Here is a 20606-nt window from a genome sequence, read left to right on the forward strand (position 1 = left end):
ACAAGAACACGTCTTAAGTGGATATTAGGCAGAGATATTGCCTTGCATATTTTTGCAGGTTTTGAATAGCATCCCTGTAACTCATATAAAGGTAAGTAAATACTGCTTTGTAGCCTGAACAAGTCTTTCTGCTAATGATGTTTTTTTGATTGACTCCAACTAAGTATTTTTATAATGCAGCGGTGGAACTTCAGATGAAATCTTTCAACTCACACTTACAAAACACATGACCTGGTGTCTAATGTTTGCTCACTTGAAGATTAATGAGTTCAGAAATTCAGTTCTCACAGCTTTCTTAATGACACTTTAGCCAATTTACATTTTATTTTCAGAAATAAACCTAGTTATTAAACACATTATACGTAAAGTAACTGTAAGTTTATAATTTATCTTTAAGATGAGGTATTTTGTTGATGTAATTTTTAAACAGAGGGAACACCAACTACCCTAAATTGCTGTTTATTATTACAGCACATAGTAGACTTACTAGATGTGTTTTAATTGTATTTAGCCGCATCAGATGTTTAAATGGTTACAAATTTTTCATGGATATTTTCGTTGCATATTTTGTTACTTGGGCCCTGTGCCTTTTTTATAGTGAACTCTTTTAAGATACATATTTTGATCTGCTTGCATTTTTAAAGCTCGCTTTAAAGAAACTAGCTTTTTTTGTCAGAAATAGTACAGAAACAGTAATGTTTTAAACACGACTAAAATTAAATGAGAAAGATGTAAATGAAACTGTAAGGGCTTATTTTACATCTCAAATTTCATGACACTTTGGTCTCAATATAATTGCGAGTGTCCATATAACCATATCACTTAAAATGTCCTTATTGCTATAGGTTTTTTTTCTAGGAGACAGGAATGCAGGTTTTGAGACAGCAGGTTTAGGGTTTTTTGAGAGTGGTTGCTTTTTTTAAGTTTTACCACACTGTAGGTTATACAGATTTAACCAGTTCAGTAGAAAATTTAATTCCTGTAGCAGCTAAACTGTTACATTGGTTCAAAATTATGTGTATATACCAGACTTCAGTAACGTATAGAAAACAGCCTAGTTCATGTGATGAAGAAGTCTCATATCAAATGCAAGGAAGAACTTCAGATTGCTGTTATTCAGGTAAGTTGTACTAGTATGTGGGGACTCTGCTGTTACTAAATGCCCAGGTAAATTGTGTATTTGTGAAAAAGTTTGTCCTGCTTTTTTGATGGATGGTTTGATCTGTAATCTTCCTGAGAAGCTGCTGTTGCATCATCTTCTAAAAGTGTTCTACAAGTTTTTATTGATTTAACAAATCTTTTTATACGCTGTTCAAAACAGAAGTGACAGCATTACGGAAATTTACAAGTCATCTCACTTCAGCCTAATCTAAAAGCTAGAACTCTTGAAGTCTGAGCTAGTCTTGTCAAGAAAACACCTTCAGTGGACAAAACATACAACCTGTTTTAGACACTAGTCTCTAGAACAAAGTGACTCACTGTTTAGAAATGTGTATTTCTGAACAATGATTATGAAAGAAGTTTAAGCTGATTAGTTTAGACATCCAGGTGTCTAACATTGGGACTCTTAAGGTCACCTAGAGGAGGCTAAAGGTGGGATTCTTCCCTATACAGTATTTCAAAATACCGCCTGTATTCTCCCAGAGCTTCAAGCTGTGTTCTGCAAAACTTTGTATTTGACTTCAGTGCCCGAGGATGCCCATTAGGAATTAAGGAAACTTAACGTGATTAGCAGAATTACTCTCTGTAATACTTCTTCCATCAGTCAGTTTACCACCATATTTCAGATGTGGATTTACTTTATGCGTTTTGACTCTCTACTTGTCAGATACAGAATTTTGTTGTCATTACATATGACAGTAGTTTTATCAAGTAGTAGCAAGAAGAAAATCAAGCCGCTCTTACAGATGTACTGAGTGATAGAGGCATATAGTATATTCGCATCTAAACCCTGCCACCAAGCCCTCTTTTCTCCTCCCAACATGTTCTGCTAGGTTTTTTTTTTAAAAGGGTATTTGGTGCTAGTAGTATGTAGTTACAGAGAGCAGTGATTTCTTTTCCTGTTTTCCCATTAGTTTTGGTCTCTCCAGTTCCAATTTTTCTGTAGCTTTTTTTTTTTTTTGGATGAGTTAGTGGTGTACTTGGAATGACTGTACACCAAAATCTGGTGCCTGGTTAATAACACTATCTAACATCTTGATGTTCCCAGTGAAAATAATATTATTTATTAGTTTAATAACTAGAGTGGGAAATACTTGAACTTGCTTTAAGTGAATGTGAAGTACAAGTACTTTTAAAGTTGCAGGCAGTATTTGAACTGCACATGTAAGAGGAAATAGATATGCGTCATATTCCCTTTCAGAAGCGTTGCTTTTAATTTCGTTAGGAAAATAGGTAATAATTTCATAAGCAGTGTTCAGCTTTTACATTGAATATGAAAAGTCATCCTAGCTTCCAAATTGGTGCAAGTGTATGGACTGTTGAGATTTAGCAACATTGTTGTTTAGAGAGTCAAGTTGTGATAGAAATCCTGAATTTATCAGGTGAGCTAGTGTTAATTATCAATATTTAGGTCATATCAAAGGAGGTGTAAAACTAATAACAAAAGCAAAACAGACTCTCGTTTATTTAGTAAGATGATCTTAGGCTTTGTGGGGGAAGCACCACCCAAAACGATTTCTGAAATGTTTCAGTTCTGTGAGCAGACTACCATACATTTAGTAATGGGAAGCATTATTTTTAGTTATACTGGAGAAGGACAAACTTTAAACAACATAATGTAAACATGTTTTTTTTCCAGAAGGAGCCACAAAAGCAGTTTGCGTCCACTGCTTATTTGACTCTGCTGAGAGCTTTTCTACTTAGTTTTACACTAATTAATACCATGTGTTGCATTTGTCTCCTTATATTCACCACTGCCCTGTAAGAAGGGGGTAAAGGAACACTTCAAACATGACGTTTGCTGATGCAGATGTTTATCAGCAGTATCAGTGTTTGTCTGAAGCACCCTGAACTCAGGTTTTCTGTTTGATAGAGCAGCACTTGGAAGAGATTTTTTCTATATATTTGTTGTTAATTGCCAAATAGAAATCAGCAGAAAATGTACTGGCACTTTTAAAACAGAAAATTAATCCAAAAGGAGGGGAAGAAAAATAGGCATTTGTAGAACCCCAAATTTTAAACTGCTTAGCACACTTATGACTGAGTACTTACCAGTGCCTCAGATCTTTGTTTTGAAATTCAGCTGTCATGTATTTCTTTTAAGCCTAAAAAGATAAGTTACTCAGGTGCTAAGATGTTTTAAGTAGCTTTAACTGCATTTATTGATAAAAGTAACTAAGTGCAAAGGAGAGTGAAGGGTTTATTAGATTAAAAAAATAAACATTAAATGTGTTTCTTATTACTGTTCTTATGGTGGAACTTCCTGAGTAAAAAGCACTTCTCTGTCACACTAAGTTGCTAAACTTTCGTTTAATTAACTGCAGACAGATAAATAGCATATCTACTGTAATACTGTATTTGGTAATAGTCTCTCATAAAGTCGTTAATGAATTACAGGAGGACAAGGCTGCCACCTCCTGGAAGCGGGAGACCAGGTTTGAGGAGCCCTGGCTCTGGTGATGCAATTTCCTTGTATTAGCCCTTTTCAGCTTTCTTCATTTCTTCTGCAGCTGAACTTTTTTACACCCAAGACTTATTCACGGAGTGAATGGTGTTTGCTTATACAGTTAAAGATCTCAGGTACAAAGGGCACTTGGACTGCGTTGTTCCTGTACACCTCTAAATAAATATGGAGACTTTGTAAAGGGAATACAGTGATACTGGGAGCTCATCATCAGAAAACGTGATAGGCATACCAAAATGCTAGGATTATAGCATACATAATTTATATTTTTTTCTTGTGTCATTTTTCTTTCCATAGTAACAGTATGAAGGCAGGAAAGAGAAGATACACCACTATAAAGAGAGCAGGGGGAAAACGTAGTACACTCAAAGACAGAGGAGTTCTATGACTCAGGAGGTAAAAGTGATGTAAGAAGCTCTAAGTACCGTTGCAGGGAAAAAAAAAGTAAAGCCTTGTCTGCACACAAATTGGTACCAGTTTAATGCTTCTCTTTGGGCAAGATTGTACCAATGTAGTGCAGTGTATGTGGATATACTGCTGTTGGTTTAGCTTAACTATCAAAAAATATTTTACTTAAATTGAGGAACTGTTCTAAAGTCGTATGTTGTCTGCAAGGACTGATTGTAGTTAAAATTGATGGCTTTGATTTGGTGTGAGTGCTTCCCCACAGGAAAAAGTAGCCTGTGCCAAAGTTCTGTACTATTGTAGCTAAACTACTTCTGGCATCTGAATTAACTCCTTGCAAGCTAAGGTGTCTTTGCTTAATGCTAATTCTGCAACATAGAGTCATACGAAGAGGTAGTAAATATTGAGTAGCACCAGGGGAATAAAAGGAATTACTTTATGTTACTGGCCATATGGGACACGTGGCTGCTGTGTATGTAGGTCTAGCCTTAACCCTTTGTAACTAGAGGAATTTTCAGAAAGGCTGCTGACAGACCAAATAATGATCAGAATACTTAAGATGAGTCTGCCAGAACTGAGAAATTCATGGTGGAATCTTCTGGGTTTGGAAAGGTTGTAGTACAGGAGCGGCTGGTGTAACACAGTTCTGGTGCTGAACTTGCATCATGAGGATGGCAGGGGCTGTGCTGGCACAGGGGCTGGCACAGGATCTGAACCCTGGCTGTGGAGCGAGGCAGACCAGTAGTGGCTGCTGAAGCCAACATCCCCTGGGACCCAGCCATTAAAAGCAGCAGTGGGATCCTTGGGGAGCAGTTATCACCTCCTGCTTGTGAACTACTGGAGCTCCCCTTCTCTGCTCTACAAGGTATGTTACATCTCTCCTGTGGCTCTCAGCCACATGAAGATTTTTGCCGTGTCTCTTAAGTTAGGAAGGCTGGTCCCTGCTGCTGGCATGTTTCCTATTTTGCCTTTCAAGCACCTAGAACCCTCGAGGCGCTTGGACAACAGAAAGCCAGCACTCTTGCCGTAATGGGTGCTTGGCTTCAGTTTAAGGAACCATTGCTGAGGGGAAGATTGGGGGGGCAGGAAACTGGTACAACTTACGGACACACTATGAATATTAGGGTGGTTTATCTCTTGTCATCAACGCTGAAAGTGATGAAAGTTTGATTAAAAAAACTCACCACCCTCTATTGCTGTTTTGCTTTCTTTTACTAATATGACTGTAGTTCTTTGAACTAGCTCACTTGACGGCGTAGCCAGTGAAAAAGATCTTTCTCTGCTAGTCCCCAAATAAAAGGGTTTTTTCGAGGTGATCGCTTGCATTTTGGAGTCAAGTGTTGCTGCTGCTGACTCGCTGTGTCTGATCTGTACTGAACTTGGAACCTGAAGATGGCCTATCCCTGCAAGGAGCGATGGTACCAATCCGTGAATGCTCTGGAAAATCAGGAGCCCTTTTTTGTGCAGCAGATAGTGCCTCTCTGTCATTCAGGAGTGGTGTAGTTGTGAAGGTGCAGTCGTCTAACGTAGACCAGATAAATCACTATATTTTCATGTAGATGAAAACAAAGCTTTGCGTGTGTAAGATACGGATTTGCATGAGCATAGCTATGGGGTTGGCTTGAATGGGAACAAACCACCACTACAGAAAAGGCCCTTGTCTCAGAGTTTCCTAAAATGATTTAAGGACAGGTTTACTTTCTTTGTGTGTCTGTGTAAAGGCTTGGCACACAGGTGGCTTAATTAAGAGCTTCTCATTGCAGTGCAGTTTAGAACTGATCGAGGCTTTTGAAGAAAAACGGCAGGAGACACACCTCTGCCACACTAGTGTCTGAAAATAAAGTTGCTTTGGTCTTGGGAGCAGACACGTCGTTCCGTAGGCAGTTATCAGTGAAAACTAACACTGAAAGCTATGTAAGAATAGTTCAACACTTGACTTATTCAGAACTAATGCTAAGCTATCTTTGAGGGAAATGCCGAAAAATCTAGCAAAAGCAGGTTTCAGGAAAGCAACGGCCCCGGAGGCGAAGCGGTTACAAAGCACACCTCGCCTCACCTTGCCAGCCTTGGGCACTGAGCGCTGAGTGCCACCAGAGGGGGCTTCAGGGGCACCGAACGGGACTGGCTCCTCCGCGAGGTCCTGATGCTCTCAGTTGGTCAGGCATGCATCCCAGCAGCGGGCTGCCAAGGCTGCTCTTGAGGAAGGCCTCCCGACTGGTAAGTAACGTCCCGTTGTAGAGTGCTTTATAACTGACGTCTAAAGCACCAGCTCACCCGTGTGTTCTGTTCAGGTGTTTCAGTTAGGTAATGCATCGAAAGGTTTCACTTCGGAAGAACCCGGGGACTAAAGTTCGGTATCTGCCACTGCATTAGGGTGGAAGGGTTAGTTTAAATGCTGCTCTGTGAAGATTATTTCTATCACAAGTCATGCAGAAGGGGGTCATCCCGCAGCTGCACCAGACAAGTCCATTTAGGACAGTGAGGCTGAGTGGCAAAGGGAAGAAGCTGTTGGAACAACACCAGTTTTAAATTTGAGAAATCCTGCTCATCCTCTGTTTCAACAGTTTTATAAAGGGAAAAATGCACTTCTTCAATATGGAGATATTAGCAAAGAGGGGGGGAGATACTTCATCTTCTCTGAGTCAAGAGCCTGTCCTGTCCTACTGTGATACGTGCCAAAAAGGGCTGCCCTGGCCTCGTGGTGGTCGGGCTGGACAGCTGCACACGCTGGAACAACCGCTTAGGGACTGGGGTAGTGCAGCTACCTGCATCTGAGCAAGAAGGAGCTGCGGGACTGTACAGAAACATCACTGCAATTTCACAGGCCAGTTTGACTGACACTCGAAATGCTGGCTGGGGTTTTATGCAAATTCCTAACCGGATTATTGCTTCTGGCTGGGGTTTTCACACCTGCATTCCTGTCAGATGTAAAGGCCAGTGCTGTTGCCTATCTTTAGAGATAAGCTTTTCTCAAAACACGAATTACTCAGCTCTGGCCAGCCTTTACACAATCCATGGGAGAATACCTTCTAACAGGCATTTTTGCTTTTTAACAGCTGCAAAGCTGCACTGGTGTAAATTTTCTCCCCTTTAATTTGAAAAATTGTTTGGTTTTTTTTTTAAGCACCTAAAAATCCTTTTTAAGTGTAGTGAACATGCCACTTTAAAAGGTGGATCAGAAGTAACTGTACTATTGTTTTATAGCTTTTATCATTCATATTGTGGAATTGTACAGATATTTTTAACAGAAAATGTTAACTACCAGCTGTCTTACTGTTTGGTGCCACACAAACGTACATGCTGTGTGCAAGTCTGAAAGTTAGTTGTGGTGGGGTTGGTTTTTTTTTGTTTTGTCCGTCCCCGCGTCCCCCCCTCCTTATTTTAATGACTGAGGAGCATGAAAATAGCAGTAGATCCCACACATGCTTCAGCAGCCTGGGTGCTGTGGGCTTGTGAAGGCTGGCGATGTGCAAGGCAGTGTCTTCTGAAGTGTTGGGTTGCTGACGCCCTGCTCCCTTCGACCAGTGCTCCCGCTGTGCAAAGGTCTGTGCAAAGTTCTGTGCACACCGGACAAGACGACGCAGCCATCAGCCTGTGTTCCCCACACACAGTCTTGAGGAATTTTATCCTGGGGGGTGGGGGGAAAGGTAGATTAGCGTAGATGGAGGGGAACACAGGGAAATGTCGAGACAATATTAGACACCAGAGGCAATAGTTCTGGTGTGTGAACAGCCTTATGCCAAATTTTTAATTCTGTAAGGAAAGTTCCCATAATTAGTACTGTAATGATCAGCTTGTATGGCTGCAAGGCATTTTTCACAAAAGGCTTTTTAGTGTTGTGCAGTAGTAGCTGTGATGCTTTTTTAAAAAAGATTTTTACAAGAAAATTCCGAGGCTTACAGACTCCTTGTGAAACAGATTCTTCAAGCATAACTGCCTACAGTTTACACATCATTTAAAACTTCTTAGCATCAACCAGAGCAAGAAATGTAAAGTTCTTTTAAAGAACTGTAGTTTGAATAATTTTAAAACTATACAAAGAAAAGTAACAGTATGTTTCTTGAGGTAGTTAAATATTGGAAAAACTAGATGGTGTCTCCAGCAAACTAACCCACCACAAATGGGATAATATAAATAGAAACTAGGGGTGGTGGTGGTGTATTTTTGAAGTGGCTTTCTAAAGCTACTGTTCCAAAGAAGGATTGGGTGGAGAGGGAAAGTGTGAAGAACCAGAATAGGCTTGGAACGGTCTACAGAAATATTTTTCAGAGATCGGAGGAGGAGCAATGTTTCCTTCAGATCGTTTCTGTGCTGGTGGTGTAAAAAAACAACCTCCTGGTGTAAGTGAGCTCCTGGGATACGTGTGCATCCCACAGATCCTTCACGCAAAATTAAGCGGCACTATACTCTGGGAAACGTTCTTAAATTGGGCTGCAACAACCACTTTATAATGCTGAAATACCAATGTTGAGAGGTACAAAAATGAAGTGTATGTCACCATGGGGCTTCCAGCAGGCTCATCTGTGACACAGTAGATAACGTGGCAGTTGTGTCCTCCACTGCTTACAGAAGTAGTTTCCTTCTTAGCTGCGTGTTGTAATGTTTGGCTTAACTTCACCGGGAATTTCCTTGGGGGAGGGCTGCTGTGTCTGTTGACATCTAGTGGGAGAGATCGTAGTTGTCTGTGGGGAACATACCATAGTAATGCTATTTCTTAAGCCTTGCAAGGAATGCGGGTTTTTTCTGTCAGAGGATTCATTGGGTTTCACTCTGGAAAGGAGCCGACTCATTAGCTCCGTCTGAACCTCACAGTCTTTTTAGCCCATGCCTCTCTTCAGTCGATAAGGATCCTGTTGCTGTTCTAATAAGTGGCTCACAGGACAAAATGGGGAAAATAGGAAATTTTGGTTTACATAGCATTTCTAACATCCAAGCCAAAGAGGTACACCCGTGTTGTTCAAAAGTGCCAAACAGAAGAGCTGCTAAATGCCTTACTCTGGCACTAATCCTCTGTGGTGAAACTCCCTGGTATTTATTGTTAGGCTGGATAGGCTAATGTTCAGTAGTCATCTCTATCCTTTTTATCCTTAATTCATTTAAGAGTGTTTATTGTAGGTACACTGGAGCTACTGATGAAAAGGACTGGAAACATCACAGTAGAAAATAGTGGCCAGTATGTATAGTAGGCATTGACTGCGTCTTCTCTTCGAGTTGTTTGTGGACTGGAAGGCCAAGGAATTTGAAACTCATGGTCTGAGAGAATATCTCTTCCATTTGATGCCACATAAATTTGCTGAGCAACTGTGTCATCTGTTCAGAAGTTAAATTCCACATAGGCTGGCATCCTGCTCTCTGAAAAGAGTACCGATTTCTGTTAACTCCTCCAAACATACACTTGCTGTGGTTTCACACCTATCAGAAGACAGTGTAAGCCTTGGGGTGTGCACATGTGGGGCTGAGTCAGCAGAAGAGTGAGCTGCCACCCGAAGAGGCGGTCTGGCTCCTTCCTTGCCCTCAGCTGGGCGCTGCTGTGCGTTGGATCCAAGAGCCATGTAATGACACAGTGAGTTGGTACAGCTGAACTATGTGCCAGCACATGAATCTTGTCCCTACAACCCAAAACTTGGTAGGACAAAAATTCTGGTTTCTCAGTCGGAATGGGATGAGGGTTCGGGTTTTTTTAGGCTAGGTTCATCTACAGCCATCACAGGTTATTTGCATGTGTAGGATTTAAGTAGTCTTGATTCTTTGTCAAAATGTGCTCATGATTTGACAGTGTCCTTCAACTAGAGTGATGTGTGCTATAAATTTGAAAAAGTAGTTGGTAGATGTTCTGAAGCACCAAATGACCTACACGTGACAGAATTAGTACATACAAAATCTGTACCATCAATTTCTTTAATCAACAAGTAGTGCTGTGTAGACAGTTGGAGTTGGTATAAAGTGGTACTGTCGTTTGAAACTGTTAAAACTTTAATGAAGCTTATGAAATCCCAGCACATTTTCTTTTGGCTAAAGAAGCACAGAATTCATGCCTGCCTTTAGAAACCTTTCTAAATAGTCATAATGTCGACTTGCAGAATAAAGGATGCTTCTGCATCTTTCTTCTTGGATTATTACTGATTCTGCTGCCCTTCAGCCCTGGGTACTTCAGTCTGCCTTTGTACTAGGCCCTTTATTTATTTTACAAGTACATATTCTTACTATGATACACCTGTTTGTAACATAGAAAGGTTTGTGGTGTGGATATACTTCTCATACATACGACGCCTGATTGACACAAAACATGTTGGTTGTGCTATTTTTAGTTCTATCAATGTAGATCTCGTTAACTAATTTGAACTAATCATTAAAAAGACAGCATACAGAGGATTAAATACAGATTTAGAATTTCGCATTTTGTACTTCTGCTGTAAACTGAAAAAAACTAAATGTGTTAGCACTGAGGACTGAAATTTTGCTGTCATCATTTTGAAACCTGAGCGGTGCTGTCCTGCCTTTCCGTGAGGATTCACAGAAATGTGCTTCTGTCCTGCCTGCCTGAAAAGGTACAATTGTGTGCGGAAGATACAATAAACCCAGAAAAGGAGAATGGGGCAATTCCTGCGGTGTTACCAGTGCGCACGCTTCGGATATTCACTTCTCTCTGTTCAACCCAAAATAGGTTGGCTTTTTACTACTGAAGTTCTGGGTGCCAAATTTGACCCAACAAAACCCCACCAGCAACAGTTCCTGGTCCCCCTCCTCCCTCCTGGGATTGCCAAAGCCCTCATGACAACTGGAATGGTGTTGGGGTGGTAGGGGAGAGGGGGGACATAAGGGGAGATGTGGTGGGTCACACGGAAGGTCTCCCTAGCTCGGCCTCTGACGGTAACAGAAACCGGTCTCTAAGGGAAACGATGGCAACAGTGTGAGAGTAATAGCTTCAATCTACTTTGTAGCAAAGCGTTCACATCCTTTGAAATGTTATAATATATTATGGCAGCTTTTCTCATTTTACACTTCAAATAGATCTCACTCAGAAAAACTCCTCAAGATACCTACTTGTGAAATACTTTTAGGAAAAAGAATCGGGATAAATAGTGTTTCTGGATCTTCTGGCTGCCTCTTCGTGTGTTCCAGCAGAAGTTCAGTACACACCTTCGTCCTTAGCCTTACAGTTCAAGTGCAGCATTGTGCCGTAGTTATCCCAACCACCGGTTCTGTATGCGTGGTCGAACTGCCAGCAGCAAGAACCTGTGTAAAGGAACCAGGGCTGGGGATGCCTTTCTGTTGGAAGCATGTGCTGGTGTTCGGGTGGTACCTGAGCCGCAGGTACGGAAAGAGGCTGCGAGGCCATTCCCTCCCGGATCGAGGGAGTAGCACATGATGTTCCCCGAGTTGTCTAGATCATCCCCATCTGAGGGATGTTTCCTCTGGAAGCTTGTGGGATTTCTTGAACCTGACTTCACGGGAGTGCTTTGTCCATTTTGAAACAGGTTGGACAGTTCAGACACTTTCTAGTAATTTCTGCTCTCGTTAGAGCAGGTAAGGTGAAGAAAGGGACCGTTTGGTCCTTGGTGAAGTTACTGAAAGTGCAATTCCTGGATCTTTGCCAAGGAGACTCCTGCATTTTACCACTAGGGCTTCTGGGCTAATTAATGTACAAACCTTCATTAGCTAAAAACATCAGATTGAAAATTAACTTAGATTTGGGGGGAAAAAGGCTTCTTTGGGGGAACTTGGCTTTTCTAATTGAAACATTGGATTTCAGGAGTTGTTTGTTGGTAGTTTCCCTCGGAACCCTTCATTGTTCGAGCTGTCAGGGTAAATGTGCTGGTGTTAGCCTGCTGGAACTTTAATATCTTGTAAATGATGTTTTGTTTGCTGGGAGCGATGGCATGGTTTTGATATTTTTTTGTTAACTTGAATTATTCCCATCAGTACCAAAGGTGGACAGATGAAATGCAATTTAAACAGATGCTTGCTTGTAAAATCCTGTGCAAGTGTCACTTCAGCATGTGTGAAAACTGGAGCCTTTACTGATGCTTTGCAAATCTTCTTGTATATGATGTGTATGAGTTATTCTATAAACATTAGAAAAAAAAAACCTTAAATGGAAAAAGCTCAATATTGTGAATGGAATAGTTTGAGAACGGCAGGAATTAGGTAGCCACAGCCTGAGCAGCAACATTAATGTTTAATTATTATATCAGTCTAGAATTTAGCTAGGAACTGAATAGGAATAGCTAATAGTATATGGCGACATCATCAGTATGATATTCATGCTAGCAACAGAGTAGATTATATATTTAAATTTTTATACAACTTCTGTGCTCTATAACTTGTCTTTGCTCTTTAAAATAAAAAATCTGGGTGAAAGTGTTTGTTCAACTTCAATAATACTAAACTTAAGATAATATTAATGTGGTTTTTAAATTCATCGACTGTCATCAGGTCAGCCTCTAATAAACTGGTTCTGTAAGGTGCTATGAGGATTTTTCTGTTTAAATGTAAATGTGGGTTGTGGGGTTTGTTTTTTTGCTTTTTTAATGTGTGGAAAGTGTGGGGTGTTTTTAAGCTTAACAATGAAATTTCACTTGGGAATCTTTGAAGGTGGTGCCTTCTACTACATGCACATTTCCCCCCCCCCACAGTTTTCTTGCATAGATTGTAAATAAGATTTTCAACCTTTCGAGCCAAAGTGGAACTCTTTTATACTCTTTAGTCTGCCTCTGAGACAAAGTACTCTCTGAAGGATCAAAGAAATATTTCTTCAAAAAGCTATGTCAACCTCTGCGTGGTTTTTAAAATTATTTTTTTAAAAGGCTATTAAAAGTAAATAGCTTGAATTGCCTACTTGATAGTTATTGTTTGCAGATGTCATTTTCAGACTTCTCTTTACAGATTGGTACCTTGTCTTCATAAATAGGAAGTTATAAAGTTAAGCCTTTAATATTTTTTGTTGTTGTTTTAACAGCTCAAAGGGAAGAGAAAAGGAGTGAAGATAGAGCAGAGTCTGCACTGGCATCAAAGAAAGCTGTTGCATCTATAGTGGAGAAACAGACATCTTCTGTTGCTAAAACTCTTCCTTCAAAGAAGTCCCCGTCATTCGCTAACACATCACTAACTAAACAACCACTTAAACCTGGAAGTTTCAAAGGTGTAATTCCCAAGAAACCTTGGCCTTCATCAGGCAGTGCTCCTTCATCAGGCAGTGTTCCTTCAAAACATTCATCTCTTTCTCATGGCTCATCAGTTTCCAAAAAACCAGCTGCATCTTCCAGTTTGGGTGGAGGACTCAAAAAGCCTTCACTGTCTTCAGTTTCTACTGCACCTGGAAGCAGTCAAGCAAAAGCGTCAGCTAGCACTGCCCAGTCACAAGCCAACTCTCAGATTCGGCAAAATATTCGACGATCCCTAAAAGAAATTTTATGGAAGAGGTGGGAATTCAAAGCACTTATTTTATATAGGAAGCTACAACTAGAAGTGAATGTTTAGCCTGCAGAGTGTTGTTTGTGTCTTGATAAGGGATGTCAAGAGATTGACTTTATACTACAAATATAATTGGCATTTCAGGTTTATATTAAAAAATTAAGATCTTGATGTAAAATAAATGTGCATGTGAAAAAGCCTTTAAAAAAAAAGGAAACCTCACTATTCAATTTATACTGAGGCAATTACGGTTGAAGAATTAAATTACAGCATAGAAGATTTTATAATGCAGGTGCTCTGAAGTTTTAAAATCAGGTGATGGCAGTGCTGGAGATGTAGAGGTTGTAGGGAACATAGTACGGAAGACACAGCAAAGGTTAAAGGCTTTTTGAAGTAGAGATTCCCTCCCCTCCCAGCATAATAGCAGCAGCAACCCCCCCTGCTCAGCGGACAGCTGTATCACTTAAGAGAGAAAAAAAACCCAAACAAATAAAAAGCAGATTTTCCCACAACGATTATTAAAGTTAATGCCAGCCATCAAGACTGACAGACCACTGCACTCTGGCGTTGTCTCTGAAATGGAAGTGCTGTTCACAGTGGAGAATCTAGGACTGAAACTCCAGCGCTTGGGCTCCCTGTGTTGTTCACGGCAGGGAAACTCCTGGCTTCACTGCCATGAGCAGGAGTCGTCGTAAAGGCTGACTTGATTTCCCAGAGCCTGTGAACGGTAATGAGAGGTTGCCCGAGTTCAAGGTCCTGAGATAGATTTTGCCTTTGAGGTGTCATTTAAAGGAGTCTTGAGCCCTCACTGAGCAAGGAGGAGCCTGGTTAGCTCTGAGAAGTTTAGTTTTGATGAATGCTACCTGAAGATGCCTGCCTAACAAATGTGCTTACCCTTTTTTGTTTTTAACAGAGTCAATGATAGCGATGATCTGGTCATGACAGAGAGTGAAGTAGGGAAAGTAGCACTCAATATTGAAAAGGAGATGTTTAACTTGTTCCAAGTTACGGACAACAGATACAAGAGTAAATACCGTAGCATCATGTTCAATCTCAAGGACCCCAAAAACCAGGTTTGACATTTCCTGAAACAGTAAATATAGACTGAAATATACTTTTGGTTTGTAATGATACGTCAAAGTCTACCCTCAACATTAAGAGTTTTGAGATAGAGACATGAATTATACTATAAAAGATTACTATAAAGCTATTCAAGTCTTAATAATTTTGTTTTAATCCAAGTAGGAGTTCAAAGTCTAGTTGGTCATATGTATTTACTGAGTTTGGGCATTTGATGTGAAATACTTATTTACAGAATGGCTTTCTTAAAATTAAAATACAGACTTTAATAATTTTTCCTCCTCTACATTCTGTAGTACATGTTGGATACTGCCCGTGTACTTGATCATATTTGTGCTTTAAAAGAAAAAAACAGTTGCTGTTACAGATACACTAGAGAATGCTTGAAATGTCCTTCTTTATTTTAAAAAAAATTCTACAATAGATATGAAACAGGAGAGAGGCACTTCAGCTTCTGACATTCCTGTTCAGTTAATATTGACAGTTACTGATAATAATGAGGAAAATTCATACTTTGTGTCTGTTTCATCTTTGTTTTCTGGTTTCTGCACCTTTCCAAATTTGCTTATAAGGAGCCAGGTTTTTTAATACAGAATTAAGAAAGTTGAACAGGTTTTACCTGTTAAGCACTGAAAATCTTGTTAGTTACCCGAGTAGGTTCTCTTCAACATGGCAACAAAAGCTGTTCTGCTTTCAGGGACTTTTTCATCGTGTCCTTCGTGAGGAAATCTCACTGTCAAAACTGGTGAGAATGAAACCAGAAGAACTTTTATCTAAAGAACTGTCTGTATGGAAGGAGAAACCAGCTAAAACAGTAAGTAACATAATTTTCCCCTGTGTCTTTAGATACAAATTAAGAGCAAGTCTGCCAACCCTTACCACCCGTATTATGTTAATACACCATTTTCTTCCTAATGAAACACTAGTAATGTTCAGTTTCAATGTACTTTATCACCAGCCAAATGATAACAAACTACAGATTAAAATTATAAAATAAATATGTGGACTTTTAACCAAAATGGTTGTGTTTCTTTCAGATGATAGAGTCAAGAAGCAAATCTCATGAAATCAAGAAAACGACTGTAAAACGGGAGCATGTGCCGGTTGTAAACATGGAAGATTCTCCGCCAGTGTCTGATTCTGATGTAAGTATTGGCTGTTGCTTCAGCATAAAGACATTGGGGAAGATAAAAAGGTAACTAAAGCCTCAAATTTTCATCAGCAGTGCAGATTGTTTCAATGAACTGTAAGGATATTACTGTCTAGCAGGTATGCTATGAGCATTTTTTCCTTTTAGTTTGAAGGAGTGCCCCGGCCAAATGATAGGCATAGTTTCCATGCGCTTCTAAAATGCTGTGTATTTTTCAGCCCCTGATGTCAATTTACAGAGAAATCTTTTATTCCTGAACACTAGCTATCTACTTCTGAACATCATGGAATGAAATGAGGACAAATATTACTGTCTGACGTGATAAGCTTTAACCAAAACCTTTAATCTTTTTTTTTTTTTAAGAACTGAAGTTAATGAATAGTTTCCAAAGTGTGTTTTTTTTATGGTTTAAATTAATGATCGAGTGGAATATTTGTTGTGTTTGTTCACTTTTAGGAGCAGCAAGAGGCAGCCCGAACTGCACCAAATGTAAACAGTGCTCCTTCTCTAGATGTTTTTAGCAGTATGTTGAAGGATACAACAAGTCAACATCGAGCCCATCTTTTTGACCTGAACTGCAAAATCTGTACAGGTATCTACAGTGATGATTGTGTGCAACGTAAAAGAATGGTTATGTGAAGAGTGTTGTTTGTTTGTTTATTTGTTTTTCTCCAAATTATTTCATTGTTAAATAGTAATCAAAAGCTTTTGAAATAAATTTATAGGTCAGATTTCAGCATCCGAAGATGAAACACAACCTAAGAAGATAAAGTCAGCGACTCCTGTTAAAAAGGTGGAGTCAAAATCCAAACCAGAAGTTCAGCCAAAGTATGAAAGTTCTGCACCAACCCCAACAGCAGAGCCGGCCAAAGAGGCTGTCTCTGAAAATGCAATGGAAACTGAAGCTGGACCGGTGGCAGAAACGGTTTCTCCATCAGCTGTAGAAAGAACTTATGTTCCTACAACCCAGGGCCATAACAACACAGATCCTTCTGTATCTGAAGAGGCTTCTGCTTTTCCTGCCTCTTGTGCTGGCGCAGTTGTCACAACCGTAACAGTTTCTGGCAGAGACCCTCGAACAGCAATGAGCAGCTCCTCCGGTACTGCGATGCCAGCCCTGCGTTCTGGCCCTGCGCCTGACAAAGTTTCCGCAGGGGAAACAAAACAGACTTCAAAACCAGTTATGACTGTCCCCAAATCAATATTAACAAAACCGTCATCCTCACCAGATCCAAGATACTTAGCAGTTCATCATTCACCCAATATCAAGTGCGTATACTTAATAGTAAGCCAAGCTACCAGGTCTTCAATGTGGTTGTCTTCAAAGTCCCATATCCTGTTCCCCTGCCCCCCTCCCCATTAAAAGGCATGTTCAACTTTAAAGTTCAGGTTGCCTGGTTCAGATTTTTAATTTACCTTCTCTAGTTGATACAGTTTTCAGAGCATCAAGTGCATGTTGACAGCAAAGATTCTACAATGTGTTTCAGCAGATAAATAAAGCTTGAAGGCATTACGCAGACTTAGAAGTCTGCCGTGTATGTTAGTATATAGAAAGCAATCATATGTGAGAGATGGTTTAAAGGCATTTCCAGTTTTTCATCCTATATTAAAAAATGATTACATCTGAATTTTTGAATTTGAATTAAAATTAACCAATGATCAGCTTGAAAGGAAGTGGATTTCCTTCATATTCTGCATATTCTGGATGTATGCAACAGTAAAAATAAATATTGCAGAGTATACCCTTATACAACTGCAGTTAAAAAGATTTTTGTTCATAGCAAATTCTTTTACTTCACAGTCTCTTTCAGATGCATAGTGTTGACTCTGAGAAATACATGAATCAGGTTAGTTTGTTACAAGAGTCAGGATCACAACAGTCACAGTACTAAGCTAATTTTATAGGAGTCATATCTTCTGGCATCTTTTTGCCTGGCTGCAGCTATCAGTTTATTTTCTCTTACTCCTTCCTTGCTTTTTTCACTAATACCAGGGTAATGGAAAATATTAACAAAGCATTTAGTAAAAATTCTGTTATTTTTTTTAAAGACAGTATTTGATCAGTAGGAGGAGGGAAGGAAAGAAAAGAAAAGGGGCCATTCTCATTTGCATTCTGTAACCTTTCTGTTTTGGCTTTGTTTTGCAGTGTTGCAGAGCCGCGCTCACCTCAAGACAGCGATACTTCCCTCTTTCTGTCTCGCCTCAACACCATTTGGAAAGGATTTATTAACATGCAAAGTGTGGCCAAATTTGTCACTAAAGCATATCCTGTCTCTGGGTGCTTTGACTATCTTAGTGAGGTTAGCACTGACATGTTTATGTGTTTGGAATAAATCTGTACTGCAATTCCTGTTGCTAGGAAGGCTGGGGTCACTATATATCTATCTATATTTATATGTGTATGTATAAAAAATTGTTAGAACTGTAGCAGTGGCAAACAGCATCCTTTTAGTAATAGGAAAAGTATCTCAAGAAAAAAAAAAAACTTTAAAAAATTCCTTACAAATTTGTGAAGTATTTTCATGTCTTTAAACATGTTTATACATACGTTAGGATCTGACATAGACTAATAGCTTTATTTCAGCTTCATTGTTTGAAAAGTTTTAGAGCTAGTATTTTAAAGTATAGATGTTCTTTTCTCAAACTAGATGGGTCACTGATGTGATCTATTCCAAAATTTTCTTTGGTCATTTTTGAAAAATAGCATTCTTTTAACTAATTAAAAAAAAAAAAAAAGTTGGATGTTATTATTATGGGAGGGTGTACATTCAGATAATGAGACAGTATAAAAGTTTGCACTAAGAAAAGTAGGATTTTCTTTTTTCTCTGAAATGCATTTTATGTAACTGTTAGGAAGTTTCAAACACAAATGAGTGTTTTAGGACTTTTATTAGTAGGGTTGGTGGTTTTCTCTGATACTGCTTTTGCTAAAATGAATTTCACTCTCCTCCACAACAGGAAGCTCACTAGAACTCATGTGACTTATAGTCACGCATGCAGTATTTCCTGAGAAACTGAAAACGTGGGGAAAATCTGTGTTTCAAATAGCAGCTTCCCTATAAAAACAAAGGCAGTAATGGGCGTATGGATCTGTTTGCTCTCCTGGTCTAGGAGTGCCTTTTCTGTGTCAGGTATACTGTTAGCCTTTTGGTAGCATGCCATAATTAAACACCTTGAAATTCACAAGTAGGCTGTCTGAAATTAGAAAAGTATGTATGAAAGTTTAGTCTTACTTAGTCTAGACTAAAACCATTAGTCTATTTTGATTTTTCTCACACTACCATGTAATGCTTCTTGTTTAGGATTTACCAGACACAATTCATATTGGTGGGAGGATCTCACCGAAGACAGTCTGGGATTATGTTGGCAAACTCAAATCTTCGCTTTCTAAGGTATTCACTTAAAATCCTTTGCAAAACCCAGAAGAAAAATACACCGATATAAAATGACGACTTCCTCTATAGTATAAATTAGTAAACAGCAAATCTTGACGTAGATCACACCTGGAAAACTACCAACACCACTTGCTCCTTTGAAAATTTTGATTTATTGAATAAACATGTTTATTGAGCTGCAGATCCTCTTGATCTCTCTTGCACAGTAGTTAAATATTCATACTATTTATTCATTTTTAATGATTGAACATAAATAATCTGTTTATTCACCGTTGAAGATTTAAGTTCAAATTTTAAAGAAAAGAAACTTGGCCATTTAATATATGTAATGTTTTAGTATCAAAACCACTCCAGAAGTGAAAAAATTATGCACAGTATACAGTTATAATTATGAAACTAAGAATTTTCTATTTCTTTCATATTAATTTGAGCTTCAAGACGTTTAGTTTGATGTAAGATACAAAAGTAATTTGTATTTCTGAAAATGACAAACCTAATTCTGCTTTAGTATTACAACAACAGTACTCCCTTAAAGCTAGAGTATTGCCTTGAAAACATAGTTGGAGTGATAAATATACAATTTATTTTTACCCCTGGAATTTGCCCTATACCATTTTATTTGCTGGTATGTTGCAGGTTGAATTTTTCCACTTTGCTTTTGTATTACAGGAATTGTGTTTGATTCGTTTCCATCCAGCAACAGAAGAAGAAGAAGTCGCCTATATCTCTCTCTACTCCTATTTTAGCAGTCGTGGTCGTTTTGGTGTTGTAGCTAATAACAACAGACATGTCAAGGATCTCTACCTGATCCCCCTGAGTACTAAGGACCCAATTCCTTCCAAACTCTTGCCCTTTGAGGGACCAGGTAAGCACAAAACAGGGGAGGCTAAATGCTAGGTAAAATCAGAAAACAAAAATCAATCTGACACAAGTTGTTGTTGAATGTTTAATGTGAGCATTATTAAATTTTTTTTAATCTAAGAACAATTTTAAAGTATGTAAATTGGGAAAAATTGGAAATCCAACTCTGTTCAAGATAAAATTGTCTGAAATTTACATAGCCTTTCCAACAAGATGCTTGTATGCTATTAGGAGGATGAGTTTACCTGTAAAATCAAGTATGTGAAACAGCCACTATATTGGAAAAACAAACAAAAACCCAAACAAAACCAACACCCCCGCCTCTCCCCTTATCTTCAGCAACCCATAAATCCACAAAACCTAGGCCCTTGCAAGCCATTCACTGTCGCTTAAATCAAGCAGGAAACTTAGCCCACAGAGGAGTCAAGAAATCTATGAAGACAAAGGTAATATTTATAGTCGTTTCACTACATTGTCATTGTCTCATGCTGTACGTGCAACATGGTGCACAAGGTGTTTGAAATGTTTTGTTCTAGCTGGAGCAAACTCTAGCCAAGTTGCTGACTTCTGAACATTGGCTTGTTGTGGGGGAAAGGGATCCACATTCCTTAGGGTGAGTAGGTGGCAGACAGTAGTTGGTATAGGCAGGTTAAATTATAATCTTCTATTTTTAGAT

General features: G+C 39.1%; 1 protein-coding gene across 2 annotated transcripts in view; it reads left to right on the forward strand.

The window, feature by feature from the left end:
- DIDO1 (death inducer-obliterator 1) overlaps nt 1-20606 on the forward strand; it is a 55785-nt gene that overhangs the window by 23290 nt on the left and 11889 nt on the right. For both annotated transcript variants that reach the window (XM_040609127.1, XM_040609126.1), the window contains exons 8-16: nt 12990-13452; nt 14358-14517; nt 15222-15338; nt 15562-15669; nt 16131-16266; nt 16400-16943; nt 17821-17974; nt 18977-19066; nt 19739-19934. In XM_040609127.1, coding sequence (XP_040465061.1) covers nt 12990-13452; nt 14358-14517; nt 15222-15338; nt 15562-15669; nt 16131-16266; nt 16400-16943; nt 17821-17974; nt 18977-19066; nt 19739-19934 — 1968 coding nt within the window. The remainder of the gene's footprint in view (nt 1-12989; nt 13453-14357; nt 14518-15221; nt 15339-15561; nt 15670-16130; nt 16267-16399; nt 16944-17820; nt 17975-18976; nt 19067-19738; nt 19935-20606) is intronic.

This window comes from Falco naumanni, chromosome 10 (genome assembly GCF_017639655.2).
Source record: "Falco naumanni isolate bFalNau1 chromosome 10, bFalNau1.pat, whole genome shotgun sequence".
In the NCBI taxonomy this organism is placed as follows: Eukaryota; Metazoa; Chordata; class Aves; order Falconiformes; family Falconidae; genus Falco; species Falco naumanni.